At 48.5% G+C, this 26,651-nt stretch overlaps 1 protein-coding gene across 3 annotated transcripts in view; it reads right to left on the reverse strand.

The window, feature by feature from the left end:
• LOC116944600 (cohesin subunit SA-2-like) overlaps window positions 1-18,560 on the reverse strand; it is a 49,430-nt gene extending 30,870 nt beyond the window's left edge. The window contains exons 1-8 of one of the 3 annotated variants that reach the window (XM_032958308.2): window positions 18,203-18,560; window positions 7,120-7,178; window positions 5,676-5,868; window positions 4,846-4,936; window positions 4,250-4,429; window positions 3,471-3,567; window positions 2,829-2,905; window positions 2,095-2,293 (exon numbers count right to left, since the gene is read on the reverse strand). In XM_032958308.2, coding sequence (XP_032814199.2) covers window positions 2,095-2,293; window positions 2,829-2,905; window positions 3,471-3,567; window positions 4,250-4,429; window positions 4,846-4,936; window positions 5,676-5,860 — 829 coding nt within the window. In that variant the 5' untranslated portion in view covers window positions 5,861-5,868; window positions 7,120-7,178; window positions 18,203-18,560. Of the gene's footprint in view, window positions 1-2,094; window positions 2,294-2,828; window positions 2,906-3,470; window positions 3,568-4,249; window positions 4,430-4,845; window positions 4,937-5,675; window positions 5,869-7,119; window positions 7,179-8,911; window positions 9,445-17,041; window positions 18,110-18,202 lie in introns of those variants that run through there. The other 2 variants (XM_032958309.2, XM_032958307.2) reach the window with 2 other exon arrangements.
• Between the last annotated feature and the right edge of the window lie 8,091 nt (window positions 18,561-26,651).

Genomic DNA, 26,651 nt, shown 5'->3' on the forward strand with positions numbered 1-26,651 from the left:
TGAGGGAGGGTGGCGTTTGTGCACAGACTGCCCTATATGACATCATAACAGTCTGGACCACTGGACGGGTTCCGCAGGATTGGAAGGATGCACAGACTGTAACAACTACAGGGTGCCGGGAAAGGTCCTGGCAATGATTATTCAGCATCGCCTTGCCAGGCACGCTGAGGAGAGGCTTGCGGAGCCCCAATGCGGTTTCAGGAAAGGGCGGTCCTGCACAGATGCCATATTTTCTGTCCGTCTGCTACAGCAGAGGTGTAGGGAATTCCAACAAGACCTACATCTCTGCTTTATTGACCTGGTCAAGGCCTATGATACCATCAGTAGGCCTGGGCTCTGGGTCGTTCTTCGTGCTTTTGGAGTACCTGACCCTCTGCTCACGATCATTAAGGACCTTCATGATGGTGAGCGGGCCCGGGTAAAACTACGTGGCCGGGAGTCAGAGCCATTCCCTGTACACCTTGGGGTGCGACAGGGATGTCCTCTGGCTCCCACATTATTTAACATCTATTTTGACCACGTAGTTCGTGAAGCCTTCAATAGCTGTACCGGGGGAATCTCCATATGGTACAGATATAATGGGAGGCTGATCGATGCCCAGGTGTGGTCAAGGGATGGCTCCCTATTGCTCAACCACGTTATGTATGCTGATGATTTGGTAATAGCTGCTCAGTCAGAGGAGGAGTTGGAAACGCTGCTGCTGAGACTGAAGCGTGCCACTAAGAGGTGGGGCCTTACCATCAGCCCCACCAAAACTAAGCACCTGCCTGGGTATTTTGTACCATCGGACACTCCACCCCCACAACTCCCAATCGGTGATGGGGCAGTTGTGGAGAGAGTGGAGTTTCCCATACCTGGGCAGTGTGCTTATGACTGGCTCCAGTTTAACAGCAGAGGTCTCACTCCGAATCAGTCGAGCGGCAATATCTTTTCATCGGTTGCGTAACGCTGTGTGGAAGCTACCTGGTCTGCCGCTCCGCACTAAGCTTCAGGTCTTCTCGGCCACGGTCATTCCCTCCCTTCTCTACGCTTGCGAAACGTGGACCCCCCTAATGGAACATCTTCGCCGGTTAGAAACATTTAGCCTGGCCTGCCTACGATCCATCCTGGGTTTAACCAGACTGGATTGTGTGAGGAGCTCACAAATCCTTGAAAGATCTGGGCAAGGTCCCATCGGTGAGCTCCTCCGGCGGGCAAGGCTGCGATGGCTGGGTCATGTAGCCCGCATGCCCAGCCACCGCATGCCAACACGGCTTTTGTTCGGCCGGATTGAGGGGGCTAAGCGGGCGCGGCACGGGCTAGAGAAGAGATGGAGTGATGTGGTACAGGAGGACGTGGAGCTGAGTGGACTTGCCGATGACTGGTACCAGCGGTGTCAAGATCGGCCTCTGTGGAGGAGGCTCGTGAAGGATGCTACTGGGCAGTTGGAGGTAGTCGCCCTCCAACAACAACGGAGGGCGGAGGAGCGACGCTCAGAACAACGAGCGGAGCGCCGGGTGGCTAAAGCACAGCAGGTTGGCACAGTAGGGGGCACAGGTGGTGCATCACCAAGTCATCTCAGTCAGTCGACTCGTGGCACCTGGGTCTGCCCCGTGACCTCCTGCCAGCGGGCGTTCGACACTTCACGTGGCCTCAGGGTGCACATAGCCTGGCACAAGCGTCGTGGTGACGTCACCGCCACTTAGTGGCGAATGGCGGTTGTTGTTATCTGTGTCTGGCATCTGTCTCTCTCTCTCTCTATGCAGGGTGCCACAGTGGCGAGATGTTAACTACCTCACCTGGTATAAAGGTTGTGGGTTCGATCCTGACCGTGACACCTATATATTTGGAGTTTGCATGTTCTCCTGGTAGCGTGGATTTTTCTCCAGGTGCTCCGGTTTATTCTCCACATTCAGAAACATTCGTTTAGAGTATTTGGCTGCTATACATTTCCACGTGAATATCCACTTTGTTGAGCAATCATTTGTGACCAGATCACTTCTGAAAAAGAGCTATATAGCTCAGTGGTCCTTACCTAGTAAAAATTTAAAATAGTTTCATAGTTCATTTGTGTCCATGTCTCAAGGCTCCCCTCTGCCCTAGAGCACTCCGTACCGGCGAAGGTGGCGGTGTGCCGGAAGGCGCGGACCTGGGAGTCGGTGAGCCCGGTGAGCAACCCAAGCAGCATCTCCTTGAGGTCATACAGTGGGCCATTGCGGCTCTGCCGCACCAGCATGAGCACAAAATCGGCCAGCACTGTGCGGAAACGCTTCGCCTGCAGCCCGGCTTGTGAGAGTGGGTACTCCGCACTCTCCTGCGGGCGTGGGGAAAACATTTTCGCAGATGGTTCACCAATAGTGTCAAACAACACCCACACAACCCCGAGTACGAATTGATGGGGCGGAGCCGTGGTGCAGTGGATTAAAGATTGCTTACCAAACTCATCTGTGGAACAGTTTTTCGGTTTGCTTTCAAGTTGAGATTCACTTTTTCATACCGTCCATGTGGATATAATTTTATTCTAATCAATGAAAGCGCCTATCCCTACCCCTTTAAACCTAATCCCTGTTCGCTCATTGTAACCCTACCTCTAACCCTAAATCTTAGCCTTTATCCCTAAAATTACCCTAACCAATAAACCATAAAACCCTAACCCAAAACCTTAGCCCCTGCCCTAACCACTGGATCTAACTCCTAATCTTTAACCCAGTGGCACAAATAAGCAGGGAGGAAGAAATGGGGAAAAAAATATTACTTTCTCTGGGGAAACAAGTATCCTGAGTAAATACTGTATACATCATAATTATTCCATGAACCAATATTCATTTGCACGAACAGACCAACCCTACCTCGTCGAATCCCTCCGTCATCTTGCGGATGATGTCCGCATACTCCATTGTGCGATACATGTCCATTGTGACGCAGCCTAGTTCACAGCAATATTGCAGGGAGCAATGACGTGCAGAGCGGGAGGAGAGAGACGCAAAGCAAAATAAAATAAATTAACGTGCAGATGACATCAGCAAATCCCTGCAGCGGTTGTTTAATACGTCTGCATCAACCCGTACACATCAGTGTGACGTGTAGTCAAACAACCCCCACGGCGTACGGAGACCCACAGCCAGCAGTGGATTGACAAAAAGGGCTGTGCATATTACACATGTATGCTGAACTTCTTTCGCGCCATACATAGCCAACCGTGCTAATCGGAGGTGCAGGGAGAGAACAACAAAAAGCAGTTCAAGAAATTACCTTTCAATCTAGATCTAAAAGTGCACAGCTCCAGTGGCTTCCTAATGTTAGAAGAGCATGCCAGACGGCTGCAGAAGCGCATCTGAAAGCGCCCGATACAGTGACCGTCTTTTTTAAATGATTATCCAAAAGCTGCTGCGAGGATGACCAGAGTTTGCACAATGATTTATGCTCCCTGACGAGATCAGCAAGGTATTGTAGTTCATTTGTTGCAAGCACTTTGTTAAAAGAAAACACACCTTTGCAGCCAGAGCTCTGGATGAAGAAGTTGATTAGACTCAGTGTGGCTTCATCCTGGTCTTCCTTGTAGCTGTCGACCCATGTGTCCACAACGGTCTGCAGGCATTGTTATGAGGCAACGCTTTTAGATTCTGTGATGTGTGGCACAAGTCACACACATCGCACACCCAAAGCGCCTTTAAACAAAGGAAATATAAACGCATAGCGTGTGATACTTTTAGAGATGCGTCACACAAGATACTAGTGTTTCGTTTAAATTGGCTGCATCAAAACTCAAATAAGACCCCAAGGCCAGTCCTTATACAGATGGCTTGTTTCCATGTTTTGGGCAATGCTTTAATTTGGCTGCTTTTCAATGGGATAAGTCCTTAATAGCAAAATCAAGTTTGGATAATATTGGATCTTCTTTGGATGGATAGTTTCACCCAGTCACGTATGGATAAACATATCAAATAGAGAAACACTTTCAACCTGACTTAAAAGGTGCTAAAAAAACACAAGGATTTACCGCACTATTGTAAGGTGGATGATAACACAAATACAATATGGATTTATATAGCGTCTAGATGTGATTGCATCTCAAGATAATGTAGAGAAACAGCAAGCATATTTTAGAGAGAGGCAGTCAGTCATAGGCAGAGGAAGGTCTTGGAAGCCTGGACTTGAACAGGGGCAGGGGAGTAGACAGCACGGATGAATGGAGGAGAGCGGGTTCAAGACAATAATGGAAAATGTCACGCACACACAGAGAATGGCACACACGCACAACCCCTCTCACCAGCATCACGGCTTTGCCAATGCGGACAGCATGGTACAGAGAATTGGGATCCGGTGGAGTCGATGTCACCACCGCTGCTGCTCCCCTAGGCTTCGCGGCAGCAGCCGGCTGTGCTGGCTTCTTGGGGGCACGGGGATGCTTCGCCTGCCTCGGCAGGGTTGCACGAGGCTTTTTCGCCGCCTGAGCCACAGAAAAGAACAGTCACTAGATTGTCCTTATTTATTTTACCAGATAAGGTCCACTGAACTATAAAGCTCTTTTTCATAAGTAACCTGGCCACAAATGATTTGATTTTATATTTCACCTTTAATTAAGCAGGTAAAAAAACCCTTGAGGTTAGAAACCTGTTTAGCGAGGGAGACCTAGCTCAACAAAGTGACTCATCATGCGGACATTTATAGCAGCCAAATAATCCAAACGCATGTTTATAAATGTGGAGGGAAAACAGGACCCAGAGAAAAATCCACACGACCACAGGAAGAACATGCAGACTCTGAATATAAAACAGGCGTCAGGGTTGGGATCGAACCCACGACATAATACAATGACGATAACAATGAAGGTGGCGTTTCACAAAGATGTCGACGCTCTCTCACCGGTAGGGCCCCCCCCCCTCGCGCAGGACGTTTCGTCCGTTGCTTCCAGTCACGCACGACAAACTCCTCGTCCGACAAGCACTCATTCTCCCTGTAAGTAAAGACACACGGGCGCGCGCGCACACACACCAGCGATCAACAGTTCTCTTTAAAGTGTTTTTTCCCTTCAATTCTTTTATCCCGGTTGTGCTATTGGTGCCATGTTAAAAGATGACAAATCCATGGCAGAGCAGTGCGACTCCCCCCCCCCATGTTAGAAAACAACCCACAGAAACATTTATCAGAGAGCTACTTCTCAAAAACATTCTAATGACCACTGGCCCTCAAAGTAGGAGCCAGCACTTTCCCGCCCACTCTGCCACAAGAGAGTAACATTTGTTGCCTAACATTCAAATTGATATTGTAAACGCTCACAGCTGAGATTTAGTCAAATTTGCCACAGAAACAAATTTTACGCCATGGCTTTGAGCGCAGGTGAGTGGTGATGGGATTGGGTTCATCAACTCACCACACGTGCAAATTCAGTTTAACAATGGATAGCTGAAACCCAGATTCTAACACAGGATGTCAGTGCTTCAGGCTCAGCATCCCTTCGCCACGTGTTCGTTCTTCTATTGCGTCACTCGTAAGAGAATACAGCTCTCCTCTCCATCTCATTCCTCCCGCACCTCACTAATCTGTTATCTCGTCTACAGCTCTCTCATCCCTCTTATTTATCTATATCATCCGCCTAATCCACGTCTATTTTCACATCTCGGCAAGCCATCGTGAAGGTTCACGCCGAGAACCTTCGAAAGGCCACAACTGTCGCAATGACGTGGAGCACTCACTGGGTGCTGGACGAGTTGGAAGACGTGTCATCATCGTGATTGTCTTCTCCACTGCCGTTCTGGGACTGCCTGCCCAGTTCGCGCAGCACTGGCTTGTTGCGCTGCTGCTTCTGGATGTTGGCGTTGGTGATCTCACGCAGCGACACAACCGCTAGCGCACTGGAGCGAGTTCGCACGCCCAACATGGTCGCTGCTGTGGGGAAGGGGGCAATTCGGGCGGTGATGAGAATGGTGGAGTTTGTCACCAATTACGATCGCGTACAGAGGAAGAGCAGAATTTTTACAGCGTAATGTTAAATTGTATATCCAGCCAGGAGGTGGTCAAGTACTGTAATTGCTTGCTCATGCCGTTTCAAACAGTGTATTAAAATTCCTCACTCTCGTTTACAAATCGCTCCATGGTTTTGCCCCACCCTATCTTGCTTCTCTTGGTATTTGGTCTACCCTTCCACGTTCCCAGACACAACCTGCCAATCGGCTCACTGCTGTGTACCCATTACGTTGGCAGTTTACTCTAATAGTGAGCGACTCGCAATCAAAATGTTGAGAATTCAATCCTGGATGAGGGTTGACTCAGCCCATAAGCAACCGCTAAGGAAAGAGAGATGGGGTGGGATTTGAGAATCTACCTTCACCATACTTCTCCACAATGGTCAGTGTGGGTTGGTGGAGAAGAGCAAGAACATGGGAGCATAAATGTACAATACAACAATTGATTTTGCTGCACTGCCTTTTCTGCTGCCCACCATAACCTGGTATGCATGGTCACCACCCATCTAAGCACTATCCAAGCGTAATGCCTTGGCTTCCGAGTTATGGTGCGGTTCTGGAGTTGGTTACAGCGCGGCGGAACATAGAGTACATGTGCAGCCCTTTTTCAATCTGCTGCTGGCTGAGGGCCTCCCCACACCGTGTGGGTGGGTCATGAGGGTTATCTGGCCATTACTTTACCACACTTGTATGTGCTAATCGGAGGTGCAGAGGAAGGACAAACAAAACACAAACAGCAGTTCTTAATAAATGCGCTTTCCATCTAAATTTAAAAGTACAAAGTGCCGGTGGCTTCAAAGTGAAAGTTGGTGGAGGCGGAGAGGCCCAGGAAAAGTCCAGATATCACTTGCCAGTTGTTTAAGCCATGACAGGGAATTAAATTTAGGACGCTGGGTTCACAGTAATGTGCTAAACACTGCCCCTTGGTTTATAAGGCGCAAACCGTGGCTCACATGAGACAAGGCCAATAAAACGAACACAAACAGAAACACCCGTCACCAGACCAGACACTGCTGAAGAGACCCCAAAGGCAGAAATCATTCGAGATGCTTCTTTAAAAATGCTGCAAGAATTGTGTTGGTCTGGTGCAGCGGTGATGCAGTGGTTATAACAATGAGTGTATTAGTGACACTGTAAACACTAGGGCACGATTACTGATTGATGCATCGCAAACCTTTATTTCGGCGTCTTCCTTGAAGAGACAATGACTGCGAGAGGGTGTTCTCTTTTCACCTGGTCAAAGCAGCAGCAATCCACTTAATATTCAGTGCTTTTAGTTGCGCCTCCTATCATCCCAATGTGTTCACGACACCAACCAACGATTTAAAAGACACCGATTTACATAAACATGCTATGCCCTGCAGGGTAGGGCGGTTGTCAGTGCAAATTCCATATTCATATGACGAGTCCACTTATATAAAAAGCTATTTACAGCAATTACAATGTTGTGAATTTGCTCCCCAACACACGGGTGTGCTGTACTAGTAACGAATTGGCACGTTCTGTTTACGTGACCCAAAAAAACCCCTCTATTATGGAGTTACAATGTATTTTGCACCATTACGTTTTAATTGGTACGGCGATTTATTTGACAAGTTTCGTTAGCGCGAATATCGTTAACAAATAGTTAAATGAAAGCTTTGCATATAATCAGCCGCGTAAAGTTGACACCATCGTACGGTTACTTAATAATGTTCGTATGTAATTGTTAAACGGACGTTATTGGCTTTAGAGTCAAAGTAGTTGAAACCAGATTACATGAAGCTTAAATTAATACTTTGATTCTTTCGGCAAAGTCACGTAGGTAGAAAAATAAAATAAATACAAATATATCACGACGTTTCGATCGCAACACAAGTGGTCGTCGTCCTTAGGCGAAAAAAATAATCCAGCATTGGGAGCTGCTGAATCAGGACAATCGCTTGTGTTGCGATGGAAACGTCGAGATATATATAATTTATATCTTATATTTCTATATACGTGACTTCACCGATAGAACCAAAGAGCATGGATTCCTGCAACCACGAAAGCTTCAAATCTTAAATTAATATAGACGCTAATTCACTGCGAATTATAATGCTCAATTATGAGGAAGCATTTACAAGTTTCAAGTTTTCACGTTTCATGTATTAGGTATAGCCCTGTGAGCCATGCGGCTCTTAAGTCGGGTGCAACCGCAACATTTGAACACAGAACGTCTTAAAACGACAACGCGTAACAGAAACATTCTGGAATAAACCAGCAAATATTCCACACAAATAAAACGTATTAAAACGCTGTGTGCAAGAATGACAATGTGGTGCAAGCCAACAACAACAATCATAAGACAATTTAGATTAACCATGTTTTCGAATCACCAAAATAAAGCTATAAAAACAAGTGTTCAACTCGCACTTTTATACAAGTTACGGACCGGATACAATTATTTTGCTTCACTTAAGACGTTACCTCAGTTTAAAAAAAGTGTGATTTTGTATATATACACACACGTGAATATACATTACTGGGAAACTAAATATGTACAGTACTGCGCTGTACATTATTCTTCCTTTACGATGTGTATTACTGAACGATTCAGCCATTCAATTGTATCATGTGAAGTACACTAAATACATTGTAAAATAGATTTAACTCGTCCATGTACACATTTTATACGTGCAAAAATATGTAGTAAATGTTATTAATCAAGGCAACAAATAGGGGTGTGTTTATATAAACACGTTCATTTATCAAGCGTAGTGGTCTCCTCAGAACAGTATCCAGAAATACGCGAAATTACAATGTATGTGAAAGTTTTTAATCTGTAAAAAAATACAAGCAACACGGAAGAGCAAATTACTACATTTCTAGATATAATCTAGCGCGAAAAATCTAAGCATTAAAGGACGGTATATAACAAAACGTAACATTCATGAATACCGTTGTTTTTAAACGCTCGATAAGACGCACACATAAACCGATTTTACCTCAAAAATTTAGAAAATATTCGCGATGTTGCTTTTAAATATCGACGAACGTGAAAAATCCAAAGCTCGCTCGCTGCCCGTGCACCGAAGCAAACACGGCGCTGAGGTGAATATTGGCGCGAATAAAAACTTCGCGCCTTTTTCTTGGCCGCATTGGCGATCCGACTACTGCCGGACACGCCGAGCCGATTGGTCGCCGTGCGCGCACGTGCGTGGAATGACGGTCGGCGATTCGTTGGAATTCCTAGACACGCGTGATAGGCGCACGTAACCAGACACTGCTGGCCAATGGAATACGCCGCTGCACGACCTAATTCTTATTCATGACGAGCAGGAACCCGGTTATACTTCCGCGGTAAACGGAAAGGCAAATATGTAGGTTTTATCGTTTGGTATTAATGTTTTAGACATTTTAATATTTTTGCATCCTCACATTTATGTATCTTAATTAATTTAAATGTTTTGTTGTCGCGTGACGCCAATTTAGCGTGACGTCATCGAGACCTTGTCACCACTACTGCGTTTCTTGACGTCATCACTCCCTCTCCAATTCAACTGCGTCGCGTGACGTCATCAATCCCTCTCCCCACCACCCCGAGTCTCGACGTCACCCCCTCCTCACCAACTCAGCACCGATCTCGCCTGACGTCATCACACCGATCCCTCACCTCCCCAGCGTCGCGTGTCCATAGTTTCCATTTATTTTGGTATAGCCCTGTGAGCCATTCGGCTCTTGAATCGGGTGCAACCGCAAAAAAACACAAAACAAAAACATGAACAAGAAAACATCTTAAAGTGATTATGTGACTGTGCAAACAGAAAATCCAGGGAAAAAAACATCAAAATATTCCTGAAATAGCACCGTACACCAACGCTGTGTGCAAAAATCCCAGTGGGATACAAGTCAAACAACAACAGCAACAACCACACGACAACTAAGATTTAGGCCATCAGTCTAACTCCGTACTAGAATAAACAAAAACATGGCCAAACCAAAAAAACGTTTTCGAAATCACCAAAATAAAAGCCATAAATGCAATGTAACAGTGATGATAGGGACTGTGACCGAATTTTTTTTATTAATAAACAACATAAATAACATCTAACACCAAACCCTAGAGCCATATTTTAGGCCAATGAATAGCAGTGGCAGCTATGGGTGTACAACTCCTCTAGAGCATACTCTTTGGTTCTATTCGGTAAAGTCACGTAGGTAAAAAATTAAATAAAAAATCACGACGTTTCGGCCACAACACAAGTGGCCTTCATCAGGTGAAGGGACTGGACTATCCAGAGGACAGCGTTGGAGTGAAGACAGCAAGCCCAGGTCGCGTCCTTTAAGCTGTGTGGGAGGAAACAAAAAACGCCTTGACAAAGGAATTAGCATAACAATGATGTACTGGACAGGCACGGTGTGGGCGGGGGGGGGAGTTTACATAATGTTGGCGTGAAGGGAAATAATCTGCTGTGAAAGTTTGGAATACCACTTCTTGAATAAATATACTGTACCATTGAAAATTTGTTTAATGTTTGGTTTGATTTAGAACATCTTTCCAATGATTGCTTAATTTGAAACCATCCTCTCGGTTGAAATTGTGTCTGTGTTTGTAAATCTGAATTGCCTCGTGGACAAATCTCTGATAAAAACCCGTGGGTTTGCAGAGAACCTTGGTATTGGAGAAAACTATATCGTGATCACCCACTGCGTTGTAACAGTGATCAGCTACAGCAGAAGAATTCGTTCTGCCGTGTTTCAAATTTGATTTGTGCTCGCGAATTTGGTCAAAGACATGTCGTTTCGTCTCCCCAATATAGCAGTCACCACAGGTGCAGCTCAGTTTGTAAACCCCGGGGTACTGTAAGTCAGGAACGACATCCTTCACGGATGGGATCAGGTCACGTATTTTGTGTACTGTATTGAACCGGACCAGGATCTTGTGTTTGTTTGGAATTTTGGAGATCTTTTTAGTAACGCCTGCTATATAAGGTAGTGTGATGGTTTTGACCGGAGTATCAAGTGGTTGTTTCTGTATGGAGGGAGAAACAGCTTGGCGGATGGTACGGTCAGAGTATCCGTTTCTCTTGAGGGCCAGGTGTACATGTTTTAATTCACTGGTCAGGTGGTGTTATTTTATTTTTTACCGACGTGACTTTACCGAATAGAACCAAAGAGTATGGATCCTTGCAGTCACGAAAGCTTCAAATCTAGAATTCTCTAGAGCAGTTTTGAGTGAAGATCTCATAGGTAGTGATTCAAGTTGCAGTTTATTTGCATTAGCATTCCAGACCCTGGGGGCATCAATAGCAAAGGCCCTCCCTCCGGTTTTTGTACGGCAATAGGGAATGTGAAGCTGGTAAATAAGCGAAGACCTGAGGTCAAATTTGTTCTTTGAAACAGAGAGGAGATCCAGTAGGTAGTCTGCGGATATTTTTGTAAGTACATCGTGAATAAATAAGATCTCGTGCACAACCCGTCAAACATTAAGAGATGTTAAGTTTGACCCAATGTAGAGATCACAGTGGTGAGTCCTATATGGGCAGTTCAATGCAAATCTTAAGGCCGAGTGATAGATAGAATCAAGCTTCTTCAGTACAGTACTTGGGGCTGATTTATACACGATGTCACAGTAGTCAAGTAGAGGCAGTATGGTAGCTTTTATCAATTCCAAACGGAACATCGGGGGGAAGCAACCAACCCAAGTATCCATCCTGGTGTGATGTGGTACTTGCTTGGCCGCCTTCCCCATAGCCCCCAGTAGCCGAGCGAGTGATATCGAATTTTAAACGCGTTGTGTAATAAACACAGCACCCCGCTCGTAATTTACGCGGAGATACGACGATACGAATGAGGCGTTGTCTGCATTGTCCGATTTGTTATTCGTCTTCTCCAGCAACGACGCCACTGACTGCTTACGTCTGGTCTCGTTGACATCAAGAACAACCTCCAGGCGACGATGACGACGGTGGTCGTGGCGGTGGCGGTGGTCACTCTGGGAGGAGTTGTGCCGCCCGTCTCTGGGCAGGTGTTCAGATTTGGGCCCTGTCCCAACGTCACAACCGTGGCCAACTTCGACATCGAGAAGGTGCGCGGATGTTCGTATGTATGTGAGTACCTGGTGCGGTGCGTAGTAAACATCGCCACTGGGGAGACAAAGGCGGCCGGGCGTGGTGCTGGCCACCCACCCCCTCTCGTGTGCCGTGCCGGCCTTCATAGGTGCCACTCGCTAACAGCACTTGCCCCAACAGTTTGTTCAGGCTATACGGGAGATATTTGTATTTAACTGTATATGTGAAATTCTGGGTATTATACTGGTAGGAACCTCCTGGTTACACCAGCCCACAGGGGATTATTGTGTCCGTCCGTCCGTCGTGCATCCAAAAATGGGAGGGGTGGGGCTGGGTGGAGAGGGTGGGGAGGGGCTGGGTGGGGTGGGTGGGGCTGGGTGGGGGGTGGCAGGAGTGGGACTGGGTGGGAAGGGGCTGGTCACCCTGTGGTGCCTTTATAAAACTCAACGTTTAACCTACTCACGCCTGCTTGTGCCCGCCATCACAGTCGGGCATATTTGCGGAATACACCACGCCGCCGTTGACCCTGGCCATTGACCGAGCAACCCAACGTTCTTACCAGCTCCCTCCGCAGGAATGTGTTATGCTGAACGTTTCATTTAGGCAAACCAAACTTCACACGCGAGATAAACAATTGAAAATTAAAAGGAAAAATCACGACATTTGTTGTGTTCGTATTCTTAAGCGGAATCGCGACCCCGTGTCGTGGAGGGAAGAGAATTGCCATGCGGCTGCCGACGAATCGGCGGTATTCGTTGTGTTTAGTTTGATGTCCTTCGATTAGCACGGCCGGCTACGTATGGTGCGAAAGAAGTTCAACATGGCGTGCATACTTGTGATGACCAAACAGGGGTGTTTAGAGACCGCTCATTCACTCACTCACCACACCTCAGGTCACAACAACACACTCACCCATTCACTAACTCATGCACCCACCCACTCACTCATTCACTCACTCACCCACCCATTCACTCACCCACCAGACTGCAGGTCACAACAACCCACTCACCCACCCATTCACTAACTCACCCATTCACTCACCGACCCATTCACTCACCCACCAGACTGCAGGTCACAACAATTCCACTTCTTCGCTCGCATTGCTGCACCTTGGAATTCCCGCCCATCTCACGATTTCCCCAAGTTCTTACGATGATAAAAACAACAACATTATTGCTCAATCCAACAACGTGTTAACCCTTGGCTATTACAACTTTGAGGGTGCTGGTTGTTGCTGACCACTTGACGTTTTTTGGGGGAGGGGCTGTGCTCAGAAGCAGTATAAATTAATTAACGACGCGCTCACAGCGGACCTTCATTGTGCACAGCAGAGGGCAGTGCGGTAAAAGCTCCTGCTGACCTTGCAATACGAGCTCTGCTCCCCACGCCGATGCTCAGACTCAATGTTAGACTGTTGGTATCAGCGTGAGCCTGTGGAGCCACTGTGCCAGTCTGTGGCTTTCTGTGCGAGTATATGGGTGTCTGTGTGAGTCTGTGGTTCGTTGTGGATTCATATACCGGTATTTAAATACAACTGCTTCTCAAGACGCTGTACAGAGACAGGGGCCGTGTTTATAGAGAGAGATGGGGGGGCGGGCACAGCAAGAAACTGAATAATCTCTTGAGCCTGGACTTGAGCAGGGGCAGAGAGTTCACAAGCATGGGTGGAATACTCGGAATTCCATGCAGAGGAGACAAGAGTCAACACCGGCAGAATTGTCAATGCAGAAGAGACTGTTGAAGGACGTTACACATTGGGAGCAGAGCTACGTGGGCGAATTATGAGAGGTGGAATTTCCCATCGCAGGGATCCATGAGAGGTGTAGCGGCGGTGGCAGAAGGCCTTCATCTGGCAGTGGATTGGCCGTGGCTGATGATGCCAACCGTGCGGAGGAAAGACAACAAACTAAACACAAAAAGCATTTCTAAAGAAATTAGTTTTCACTCTGGATTTTAAATTGCATAGCTCCAGTGGCTTGCTAATATGGGAAGGAAGAGCGTTCCAGCCGGCCGCAAAAGCGCATCTGAAAACGCGCGATGCGGGTGACCGTCTTTGTTCGGTGGCGAGCCAAAAGTCGCTGCTGCGACGATGACCGGAGGTCGCGTAATGGTTTACGCTCGTTGACGAGATCAATTAGGAACGAATAGTGGCAGATCGTGCTTGGCTGGGCCACCGCCGCGCATGACAGCTGTTATAGGATGTGGCGCTACATTGTAAGGGGAGCAGAAAGCAAGTGCATCAAAAAACGTTGCTGTACCGCACTATTTCTATGTTCCCACATCAATCCGCGCTGACCAATATGGTGAAGTGTGCTCAATTGGGATTTTAGCAGCAAGCATGCGCCCCCCCCCCCACCATTCCCCATTACTGGCAGACTAATTCCCGTTTGCAGGCCAGGGGACAGCTGCCACTGGGGGATGCCCTTAAAACACATGTGTTGAGATGCAAAGCGCTCAAAGACGCCCCGGGGAACTGAGCACTGAGAACCCTGAGGAACCTCCACGCAGAAGGGGAACTGGGCCCTGAGAACCCTGAGGAACCTCCACGCAGAAGGGGAACTGGGCCCTGAGGACCCTGAGGAACCTCCACGCAGAAGGGGAACTGGGCACTGAAAACCCTGAGGAACCTCCACGCAGAAGGGGAACTGGGCCCTGAGAACCCTGAGGAACCTCCACGCAGAAGGGGAACTGTGCCCTGAGAACCCTAAGGAACCTCCACACAGAAGGGGAACTGATCCCTGAGAACCCTGAGGAACCTCCACGCAGAAGGGGAACCAGGCCCTGAGAACCCTGAGGAACCCCCACACAGAAGGGGAACTGGGCCCTGAGAACCCTGAGGAACCTCCACGCGGAAGGGGAACCAGGCCCTGAGAACCCTGAGGAACCTCCACGCAGAAGGGGAACCAGGCCCTGAGAACCCTGAGGAACCTCCACGCAGAATGGGAACTGGGCCCTGAGAACCCTGAGGAACCTCCACGCAGAAGGGGAACTGGGCCCTGAGGACCCTGAGGAACCTCCACGCAGAAGGGGAACTGGGCACTGAAAACCCTGAGGAACCTCCACGCAGAAGGGGAACTGGGCCCTGAGAACCCTGAGGAACCTCCACGCAGAAGGGGAACTGTGCCCTGAGAACCCTAAGGAACCTCCACACAGAAGGGGAACTGATCCCTGAGAACCCTGAGGAACCTCCACGCAGAAGGGGAACCAGGCCCTGAGAACCCTGAGGAACCCCCACACAGAAGGGGAACTGGGCCCTGAGAACCCTGAGGAACCTCCACGCAGAAGGGGAACCAGGCCCTGAGAACCCTGAGGAACCTCCACGCAAAAGGGGAACCAGGCCCTGAGAACCCTGAGGAACCCCCACGCAGAAGGGGAACTGGGCCCTGAGAACCCTGAAGAACCTCCACGCAGAAGGGGAACTGGGCCCTGAGAACCCTGAGGAACCTCCACGCAGAAGGGGAACTGGGCCCTGAGAACCCTGAGGAACCTCCACGCAGAAGGGGAACTGGGCCCTGAGAACCCTGAGGAACCTCCACGCAGAAGGGGAACTGGGCCCTGAGAACCCTGAGGAACCTCCACGCAGAAGGGGAACTGGGCCCTGAGGACCCTGAGGAACCTCCACGCAGAATGGGAACTGGGCACTGAAAACCCTGAGGAACCTCCACGCAGAAGGGGAACTGGGCCCTGAGAACCCTGAGGAATCTCCACGCAGAAGGGGAACTGTGCCCTGAGAACCCTAAGGAACCTCCACACAGAAGGGGAACTGATCCCTGAGAACCCTGAGGAACCTCCACGCAGAAGGGGAACCAGGCCCTGAGAACCCTGAGGAACCCCCACACAGAAGGGGAACTGGGCCCTGAGAATCCTGAGGAACCTCCACGCAGAAGGGGAACCAGGCCCTGAGAACCCTGAGGAACCTCCACGCAAAAGGGGAACCAGGCCCTGAGAACCCTGAGGAACCCCCACGCAGAAGGGGAACTGGGCCCTGAGAACCCTGAAGAACCTCCACGCAGAAGGGGAACTGGGCCCTGAGAACCCTGAGGAACCTCCACGCAGAAGGGGAACTGGGCCCTGAGAACCCTGAGGAACCTCCACGCAGAAGGGGAACTGGGCACTGAGAACCCTGAGGAACCCCCACACAGAAGGGGAACTGGGCCCTGAGAACCCTGAGGAACCTCCACGCAGAAGGGGAACTGGGCCATGAGAACCCTGAGGAACCTCCACGCAGAAGGAGAACTGGGACCTGAGAACCCTGAGGAACCTCCACGCAGAAGAGGAACTGTGCCCTGAGAACCCTGAGGAACCTCCACGCAGAAGGAGAACTGAGCCCAGGCACTTATTTGTGGTGAGGCGCAAGTGTTCCCACCGTGCCACCAACTGATCCTCATGGCAATTAAATATTTTATTTGTGGGACACTATGTTTTCCCAGGGCTGTACTTAACTCCGCGACAGGGGAAACCAATCAATCCGAAATCAGTGCTACCCTGTGATGTTGAAATGCAAAACATCATTAAAAAAATCCGTTATCGAAAATCTCAACTTTGATTAGTGCATCGTGTACAGCTCGTCGAGATGAGTCGATTGCCGCATCGCCGAGCATCAACAGACTAAAAATGACTGCATCACGGACATCGTGCGAGAGCCGAGGTACTATGGTACCGCAACAAGGTTCAACTCTGCAACCCGAAAGTAGAGCATGTCTCTCACATTCAGCAACCCGTTACGCAATTGCTTGCAACTGGCACACACACACACACATTGGATTCAGTCGCATGCAATCACGTTATCAAATCTGTGAATGACTGAGAGAACCCATCGTAACAGAAATATTGTAGTCTATCCACAGTAGTCTATCCACAGTAGTCTATCCAAAGTAGTCTGCTGTTGTCTGTTTGTCTGGCTGCTTCCTTGGGGGCCGGTCACATTTGCTCAAACTAGAGGACCACGGAACAGTTCAGTTCTTCAGGAACCACTGATGGGGTTTCTTGTTTTTATTTTGCAGAACGCACAAAAGGCCGAGTGGAGTGAATTTTTTTCGCGGCCGCTTTTCTTTGCGTTGTTACCTTCAACTTTTGCAAGCCGAGTTGCCGGACAGAATCGGGTGGCATCGCCCACCGCTCGCTCCTTTACCGTGCCCCCTCACGCACGTTCGCGTGTTTGTCTGTGTGCGTCTGTGTGTGTATGTGTGTGTGTCTGTGTTTGTGTGTGTCTGTGTGTGTGTGTCTGTGTGCGTGGCGCGTGTATGTCTGTGTGTTTGTCTGTGTGTGTGTCTGTGTGCGTGGCACGTGTGTGTCTGTGTGTGTGTCTGTGTGTGTGTGTCCGTGTGTGTCTGTGTGCGTGGCGCGTGTGTCTGTGTGTGTGTCTGTGTGTGTCTGTGTGTGTGTCCGTGTGTGTCTGTGTGTGTGTCCGTGTGTGTGTGTCTGTGTGCGTGGCGCATGTGTCTGTGTGTGTCTGTGTGCGTGGCGCGTGTGTGTCTGTGTGTGTCCGTGTGGGTGGCGCGTGTGTGTCTATGTGTGTGTCCGTGTGCGTGGCGCGTGTGTGTCTATGTGTGTGTCCGTGTGCGTGGCGCGTGTGTGTCTGTGTGTGTGTCCGTGTGCGTGGCGCGTGTGTGTCCGTGTGCGTGGCGTGATGTTTGTCTGTGTGTGTGTCCGTGTGCGTGGCGCGTGTGTGTCTGTGTGCGTGGCGTGATGTTTGTCCGTGTGCGTGGCGTGGCGCGTGTTTGTGTGTCCGTGTGCGTGGCGCGTGTGTGTCTGTGTGCGTGGCGTGATGTTTATCCGTGTGTGTGGCGCGTGTATGTCCGTGTGCGTGGCGTGGCGCATGTGTGTGCGTGGCGCGTGTGTTGTCCGTGTGCGTGGCGTAATGTTTGTCCGTGTGCGTGGCGCATGTGGGGAGTAGTCGTGTAGTGGTTAGCGCTACGCTGCGCTACGAACCCGGCGACCCGCTCATGGCCAACACCAGTGACGATTATCTGAACCGGTCCTGGGCCTCACCTCGGTCGACTCATCCTCAAATGAATATCTGGTGCTGTGTGTAAACATCGTCACTGGGGAGACAAAGGCGGTCGGGCGTGGTGGTGGCCACCCACCCCCTCGTGTGCCGTGCCGGCCTTCATAGGTGCTCGCTAACAGCACTTGCCCCACCAGTCTGTTACAGGCTGTACGGGGGATCTTTGTCTTTGTCTTTTTGGCGCGCGCGTGTCTGCGTTGCGTGACGGCGCGACAGACCTTTCGGGGATGCCGGTCACCGTGGTGGACACGGACCACGCCACCGACTCGCTCGCCTACTCGTGCCCACGCTCGGCCTCACGCGCCTGGAGATGGCCTGGGTGCACTCGCGTGACCCACCGCTTCCTCGACCCCGGCGCGCACGCCAGGATCGTGGACACAATGCGGGCCGAGGGCATCGACCCCACCAGCCTCATTGCCACCAGCCAGGCTGGACGCTGCTAACCGCCAGTCAGAGAAGACGTGGCAGGGGTGGCAGCAGGGTGGCAGGGGACGTACTGGAGATGGGGAAGGAGGAGGCCCTGGGTCAGGTTTGGGGATCAGGAGATCAGGGTGTTGTTAGGGGGTCCAATTTTAGGTGGCAATAACCACCAATAATACTAATATCGATACGCCACCATATCTTGCCACTCTTGTATTTTCTACGTCACCTTCTCTCCCCCTGCGTTCACAATCTTTGCTGTCTCTCTCTGCTCCGCCTCCTTCTTGCGGTCAATCCACGCTTCCGCTCTTTTTATCTTCTCGCCTCCCTTCACTGGAACAAACTCCCCCTCCACATGAGACAGTCAACTTTGCTCACTCGTTTCCGCTCCTCACTCAAAACCCACTTATTGTCTCCTAGCTCACCTCACGACCCCTTAATCTACCCCTCATAACCACCATCGTTACTGTTCCCTCTTCATATTCTCATTACTCGGCTATCACTCATTCCCCCATTCATTCATCGTCATTTTACTGTCGTGAATTTCGCTTTCACCAAAGTCACGCATCACAGATTTGCCCATTGCTTCCTCTCATCTGTTTTATTCACCTGTTCTCCACCATTAAATTCATATGTACCATTGTTAATACTGGTAGGAACCTCCTGGTTACACCAGCCCACAGGGGATTATTGTGTCCGTCCGTCCGTCGTGCATCCAAAAATGGGAGGGGTGGGGCTGGGTAGAGAGGGGAGGGTGGGGAGGGGCTGGGTGGGGAGGGGCTGGGTGGGGAGGGGAGGGTGGGGAGGGGCTGGGTGGGAGGGGTGGGGCTGGTGGGGGGGAGGGGAGGGGCTGGGTGGGGAGGAAGGGGGGTGGGAGGGGTGGGGCTGGGTGGAGAGGGGCTGGTCACCCCGTGGTGCCCTTATAAAACTCAACGTTTAACCTACTCACGCCGGCTTGTGCCCGCCCTCACAGTCGGGCATATTGTGCGGAATACACCACGTGGTGCCGCCGTTGTTGACCCTGGCCATTGACCGAGCAACCCAACGTTCCTACCAGCTCCCTCCGCAGGAATGTGTTACTCTTCGTAAAGTGCCTTGGCGAGGACGCTATATAAACTCCGTGAAGATAAGATGCCAATTAATGCAAAGGTGAGGGTGCAGCCGTTCAATTGCTGGCTCGCACCACTGCTGGAAGAAGGGCTTTCCACAAGACGGTATTTTGGCCAACTCTCTCACGCTGGCCTAAGTGCCTTGGGAGAGGTGGAAGTACCCGCACTTTGACAACCCAACACGTGATGGTGGGGCTGGCGGGGGTTGGGGAAAGAAACTAAGAATGCCAATTATGCATTTAATAAATGTATTACAAGCTATTATTGTCAATGCTTTCGTGACAGCAGGAATCCATACTCTTTGGTTCTTTCGGTAAAGTCACGTAGGTATAAAATAAAATAATTCACGACGTTTCAGGCGCAACACAAGCGTCCAGTTCGCTGCTGGATGAAGGTCTCCCCACACGGTCCCGCCATCCCTCGTGGACCCGCGTTTGTTTGTTATACATTCTGGCACTGGTCACGTTTAATCTCCACAGGGCTCGCCAATAATGCACAAACTTGGCTCTTGCTGTAGATTTCACAAAATATAAATATACTCTGTAATCCTATCCATAAGCAGGATACGCTTGGAGGAGGAAGTCCACATTCGCATCCACCCTGTCAATTGTCTAGAATAGATTAATAATAAAGTAGTTTTTTGTGTGTTAGATCGTGTAAGTATAAATGTGTCGTTAACCCACCACCGCCCAACACAGCCAACCGGTAAGGGTTTGTCACGTAAACAAAACGTGCCAGTGAGTTTATTACTTCAGAACCACCGGCTGTGTGTTGGAGGGTAAACCCACAACATTTACCAGTTTAGTACGGTGACGTTTCGTTGGTAATTACATTCGGCTTCATCGGGCGACTTTTACCAAAACCCCACAAAATAACAATTTATAATGAATAATATTGGTTGCGAAAGCCTTCGTGTTAAACTGTCTAAGAATAGGCTTTGTTCGAAGAAATTGGCGTAGTGGCTGTACACCGGCGCAGCATAGCACACCGGTCCTCGTAAACCAGTCAAATCAACATTTGAACCGACATTCCGTCTTCCGACTGTTTCGACATCACGAGAAGTGATTTTTGACGCACCGCACAAGGTTTTCCGACCGGGGGTTGCGAATCGCAGGAAAATAAACAATTATTGCGATTTTTTTTAAATATACCAACAACAACCGCCATTCGCCACTAAGTGGCGGTGACGTCACCACGACGCTTGTGCCAGGCCATGTGCACGTTGAAGCACGTGAAGTGTCGAACGCCCGCTGGCAGGAGGTCACGGGGCAGACCCAGGTGCCACGGGTCGACTGACTGAGATGACTGAGATGACTGGCTGATGCACCACCTGTGCCCCCTACTGTGCCAACCTGCTGTGCTTTAGCCACCCGACGCCCCGCTCGTTGTTGTGAGCGTCGCTCCTCCGCCCTCCGTTGTTGTTGGAGGGCGACTGCCTCCAACTGCCCAGTAGCGTCCTTCACGAGCCTCCTCCACAGAGGCCGATCTTGACACCGCTGGTACCAGTCATCGGCAAGTCCACTCAGCTCCACGTCCTCCTGTACCACATCACTCCATCTCTTCTCTAGCCCGTGCCGCGCCCGCTTAGCCCCCTCGATCCGGCCGAACAAAATCTGCTTAGGCATGCGGTGGCTGGGCATGCGGGCTACATGACCCATACTGCACAGCGATGCACCCACAATATGCGTTCAAATGGCACTGAAGTCGAGTCTCTGGATCGCCCTCTAGTGAGGTGGCCCTTCTGCCAACGGTGGCGTGAGCACTCGCTGGTTGCCATTGCAGCTGTCACCGCCACAACACGCGTATGGAAAGAAGAAGAAGAATGCCTCGGACAAGTAAGCGGCAGTGCCGAGGAGTTGGTGGTGGGTGGTGGTGGGGGGAGGTCACTGCATGGCACGGCCACCGCATCACGTGCTTTTAAGATGCGCTGCTTCTGCGGCCGTCTGGGAATGCTCTTCCAATATTAGGAAACCACTGGAGCTGTGCACTTTTAAGTCGTGTAGATTGAAAAGTCATTTCTTTACAAGTGCTTTTTTTGTGTTTAGTTTGTTGTCCTTCCCTCTGCGCACCTTCGATTAGCACGGCTGGCTACGTACGATGCGAAATAAGTTCAACTTACATACAAGAGAATAATAATAATACGAGGATTGTGATAGAACAGGACTGCTTGAAAAGCGTAGTGGGAGGTCGCTCAATCTCTCCTGCTGCGCTCACCATCTGAAACTCCCACCCCCACCTCCCAGACGCCCGTGCTGTCGACTCCCTGCTCTTCTGTTCAGATCCAGGCTCACGGACATCTCTTTTCCTCTGTCTATGACCGACTACATCTCTTCTTGCTCTCAGCAATCTTCAGATGCGGTCGCAATTTAACCGATATTCAAACTAAGCTGTACGAATCCACTGTGGATTGTAATTCGTGGGGTCGCTGACGCAAGATGGATGAACGGGTAGTCGATCGGAAAACTGATTTTTTTAAATGTTTATTTTATTTTAATTACAAATGCTGTTCAGCCTTCACTCGAGGAGCTGCGAGTGTGCCACTGGAACAACGGAGTCACACGACATCGTTTTTAAAAAAATGGCAATTTGCCCTAAGGGAAGAGTGATTCAAACGGTTATTAGACCAGCGGTTTTGTGTATAGATCGGAGTGCCGGGTAACCAACGAAATAGCCGGCCCTCATGTTTGATTGTGCCAGAGGTGAGAAGCTGAGACGATGGATATTTTGCGTGTGCAAAGTCGCGAGATTGCGGTGAAGGCAGCGTAGCGTCGGTGGAGGAAGAGAGGGATGAGTGACAATAGACCGAGATGGTTCTGACGTGCGGCCAAGAAGGCTGGGAAAGAAAGACCAGATCGTGACTTTGAGAGAACGCGGGGGGGGGGGGGGAAACTGAAACAACATATGGTGTGGGAAGCGATGTTACTTTTTGTTTACGAATTTAGTGGCTAAACTATTCGCCAAGCAAGTGGTTTTTTAAAAAAAATTTAGTTTAGCCAAAGATGGGAAAGTGTGGACAAAAAGACCCGGGCGTGATGATGACGAGGCAAATCGTGAGTCCGATTGAAGACGAACACTGTTGGTTAGCGAGCAGTGTCCTTCCTTATTCAAGATTGCAGTGCACTGAAGAAGACCAAACGTCGTGCAGCAATTTGATGTTTTATAATATATATCCGGAGTTTATTGATTGGCTGACTTCATAACATTGGGGAGGGGAAGGAGTCAATTGCATTGTCCCTCACACCAACATTTAATAACTTAGTGAATGTGTGATGGCTTTAGTCGACTGGACTAAGGCGAACAGCTAAATGGAATCTACAAAGACTTTATTGGAACTTCACAGGTTGCCATGGACCAGACTTTTCCTTTCGTGCGGCATTTCACAAGCAACTAGCAACATATTATAGCCATGTATCGAGTATGGTAATCCATCCCATGGCATCAAGGATTTACTTGATGATGTGTACAGCATGCGTGCCTCCTGTGTAGTCAACGTGTCAATGGGCAGTGGTTGGTTACGTGATGAACAGATAACACTTCGCCACATTCGCAGTAACGCGACGACCGTTTAATTTTCCATTTGAAATCATTCCTGAAAAAAAATGCCTACATGAACGCTGGTGAGAAGTTATCCCGCAACCTCCGATTAGCATGGTTTTGCTATATTAAATATAAATTTGTGAATGTGTGTGTCTGTTGGAAATGTTTAGCATACTTCCCGACATGCAACAAACTTGAAATTTGGCACGTGGGTAGCTTCCAGACTGTACACAATGCTAAAAGTATAAAAATAGACTTTGCATATATATTTTTTTGGGGGGGGGAGGGATGACCATTCAGTGTGTGGCGTCAGTCAACCCGCACACAGGACTGGCGATAATCGATATCTGGGAGGCGTTTGTGGTATCGATTAAACGGGAATAGGCCGATTCTAAATAAATCTACATTAGATTCCTTTGCTCGAATGAAAGAATCGATTCTTGGCGCGCGATCGTCAGTTTTTTTTTTCCCACCGCGCGTTGGCTTTTATTTTAATTAATGAGGTAATGATCAAAGTTTTATTTTCATTTATCATTAAATTGCTTTAAAATATATATAATTATATGATTTATAAAGAATAGGGTTGTTGTGTGCAAACTTTACATGTAGCACGTTAAACGTTTTCCCCCTAATGGGTCTTTTATGTTAAAATCTATTTAGGTAAATTATTATTGCAAGTACTTTTAATTATTAGCTATAAAAGTAATTTGTTGTCTGTCTCTCTATCTGTCTGTGTACGCAACTTGCGACGCTTTTAGCTCACAAACTGGGGTTTACATTTCTAACTTTAAAGTAGTTAAATTGACAATTTAATACTATTAATTACTATTCTACTCTACGCTGAGCGCGCGCCAAAGCATGCAACTTGGCATACACGAAACGTCGTGGTTCCCATAGCAACGCACGAAACGTCGTGGTTCCCATAGCAACGCACGAAACGTCGTGGTTCCCATAGCAACGCACGAAACGTCGTGGTTCCCATAGCAACGCACACGCTTTGCAAAAAAAAGACAACGCTGAGGTAATTCTTCAAAGTGTGATGTACTCTTCTCCCCCTCCCACCCCAATGTGTGCAGTTACTACTGTAGTGAGTATATACTTCTGCAGAGTTTGTAGATACGGCTATAGAGTCAGCAGATACTACTATGGAGTTAGTAGTTACTACTATACTCAGTAGATACTACTATTGAGTCAATAGATACCACTATAGATTCAGTAGGTACGACTATAGTCATTAGATACGACTATAGGGTCAGTAGATACTGCTATAGAGTCTGCAGATACTGCTATAGAGTCTGTAGATACTACTATAGAGTATGTAGATACTACTATAGAGTATGTAGATACTACTATATAGTCTGTAGATACTACTATAGAGTCAGTAGATACTACTATCGAGTCTGCAGATACTACTATAGAGTCAGTAGATACTACTATAGAGTCTGCAGTTACTACTATAGTCTGCAGATACTACTATAGAATCAGTAGATACTACTATAGAGTCTGCAGTTACTACTATCGAGTCTGCAGATACTACTATAGAGTCAGTAGATACTACTATAGAGTCTGCAGTTACTACTATAGTCTGCAGATACTACTATAGAATCAGTAGATACTACTATAGAGTCTGCAGTTACTACTATAGTCTGCAGATACTACTATAGAGTCAGTAGATTCTACTATAGAGTCAGTAGATACTGCTATAGAGTCTGCAGATACTACTATAGAGTCTGCAGATACTACTATAGAGTCTGTAGATACTACTATAGAGTCTGCAGTTACTACTATAGAGTCTGTAGATACTACTATAGAGTATGCAGTTACTACTATAGTCTGCAGATACTACTATAGAGTCAGTGGATACTACTATAGAGTCTGCAGTTACTACTATAGTCTGCAGATACTACTATAGAGTCAGTGGATACTACTATAGAGTCTGCAGTTACTACTATAGTCTGCAGATACTACTATAGAGTCAGTAGATACTACTATAGAGTGTGCAGTTACTACTATAGTCTGCAGATACTACTATAGAGTCAGTAGATACTACTATAGAGTCAGTAGATACTGCTATAGAGTCATTAGCTACTACTATAGAGTCTGCAGATACTACTATAGAGTCTGCAGATACTGCCAAATTTCCCGATGATGCTAGATTTAATGAGCAGCGAAACGTCGTACTCAAAATTTTAAATGTTGATTCACTCTGCAACACACCGGTGGGCTAAAGTAGTGAACTATTTGCCTTTTGTAAACGTGACACATTTTTAACTGTTTTGCCGTGTCGGGTGGTGGAGGGTTACGACACATTTATAAATAACGCGATCTCACCCAAAAACCTTTATTATGAGTAATATTGGTCGCGAATGTCTTCGTGTTAAACTGCTATAGAGTTTGCAGATACTACTATGGAGTTAGTAGTTACTACTATAGTCAGTAGAAACTACTATCGAGTCAATAGATACCACTATAGATTCAGTAGGTACTACTATAGTCATTCGATACTACTGCAGAGTAAGTAGTACTGGTAGGAAGCTCCTGGTTACACCAGCCCACAGGGGATTATTGTGTCCGTCCGTCGTGCATCCAAAAATTGGAGGGGTGGGGCTGGGTAGAGAGGGGAGGGTGGGGAGGGGCTGGGTGGGGAGGGGCTGGGTGGGGAGGGGCTGGGTGGGGAGGGTGGGGCTGGGTGGGGGGTGGGGCTGGGTGGGGAGGGTGGGGCGGGGTGGGGGGTGGGAGAGGAGGGGCTGGGTGAGGAGGGGCTTGGTGGGGAGGGGCTGGGTGGGGGGTGGGGCTGGGTGGGGAGGGGCTGGTCACCCCGTGGTGCCCTTATAAAACTCAACGTTTAGCCTACTCACGCCGGCTTGTGCCCGCCCTCACAGTCGGGCATATTGTGCGGAATACACCACGTGGTGCCGCCGTTGATCCTGGCCATTGACCGAGCAACCCAACGTTCCTACCAGCTCCCTCCGCAGGAGAATGTGTTTGTTACTGTAGAGCCAGATACTACTATAGAGTCACTATATATTACCCACTCTATTGTATGTTTGGTGTTTAGGTATATATGCCTAAGTGGGGGCAAAACTTTTTTTTAGGGTGGTGGGGGGATCGACAATTTTCGGAAACCTTTTAAATCAACGATTTACCCCCCCCCCCACACTTTCTATAACTTTTTTTACTTATAATTTTGTTGACGCAAAAATGGACAGACAAACCGTACGCCGGGCTTTCACAATAAGCTTAGTATTTGTGTATGCATATGTTATGTTTTTAAGTTTTGAGAAGTTTTTAAAATTATTTACCCCCCCGGGCAACGCCTGGTACTTCCCCGCTAGTAGTTAAATAAAGAAGATCATTAAGTGATCCATGTTGTCATTTACACCATGACGTCACCGCATAGCTGGGCCAGTCCACTACGAACACCAGTGGGAGGGGGGGGGGTGAACTCGCAATAAATACATCCAACAAATACCGAGCCTATAACTTATCAATTACAATGCATACTTAATTACACTAATTTATATTTGTAGTAGAAGTTATTTTATGATACTCGTTAAAAGTGCATGATTTTGTTCACGAATCTCGTGACTGTTTTTTCCCG

The sequence above is a fragment of the Petromyzon marinus genome, chromosome 21 (genome assembly GCF_048934315.1).
Source record: "Petromyzon marinus isolate PM22_M1 ecotype Great Lakes invasive population chromosome 21, UKy_Petmar_22M1.pri1.0, whole genome shotgun sequence".
Lineage (NCBI taxonomy): Eukaryota > Metazoa > Chordata > Hyperoartia > Petromyzontiformes > Petromyzontidae > Petromyzon > Petromyzon marinus.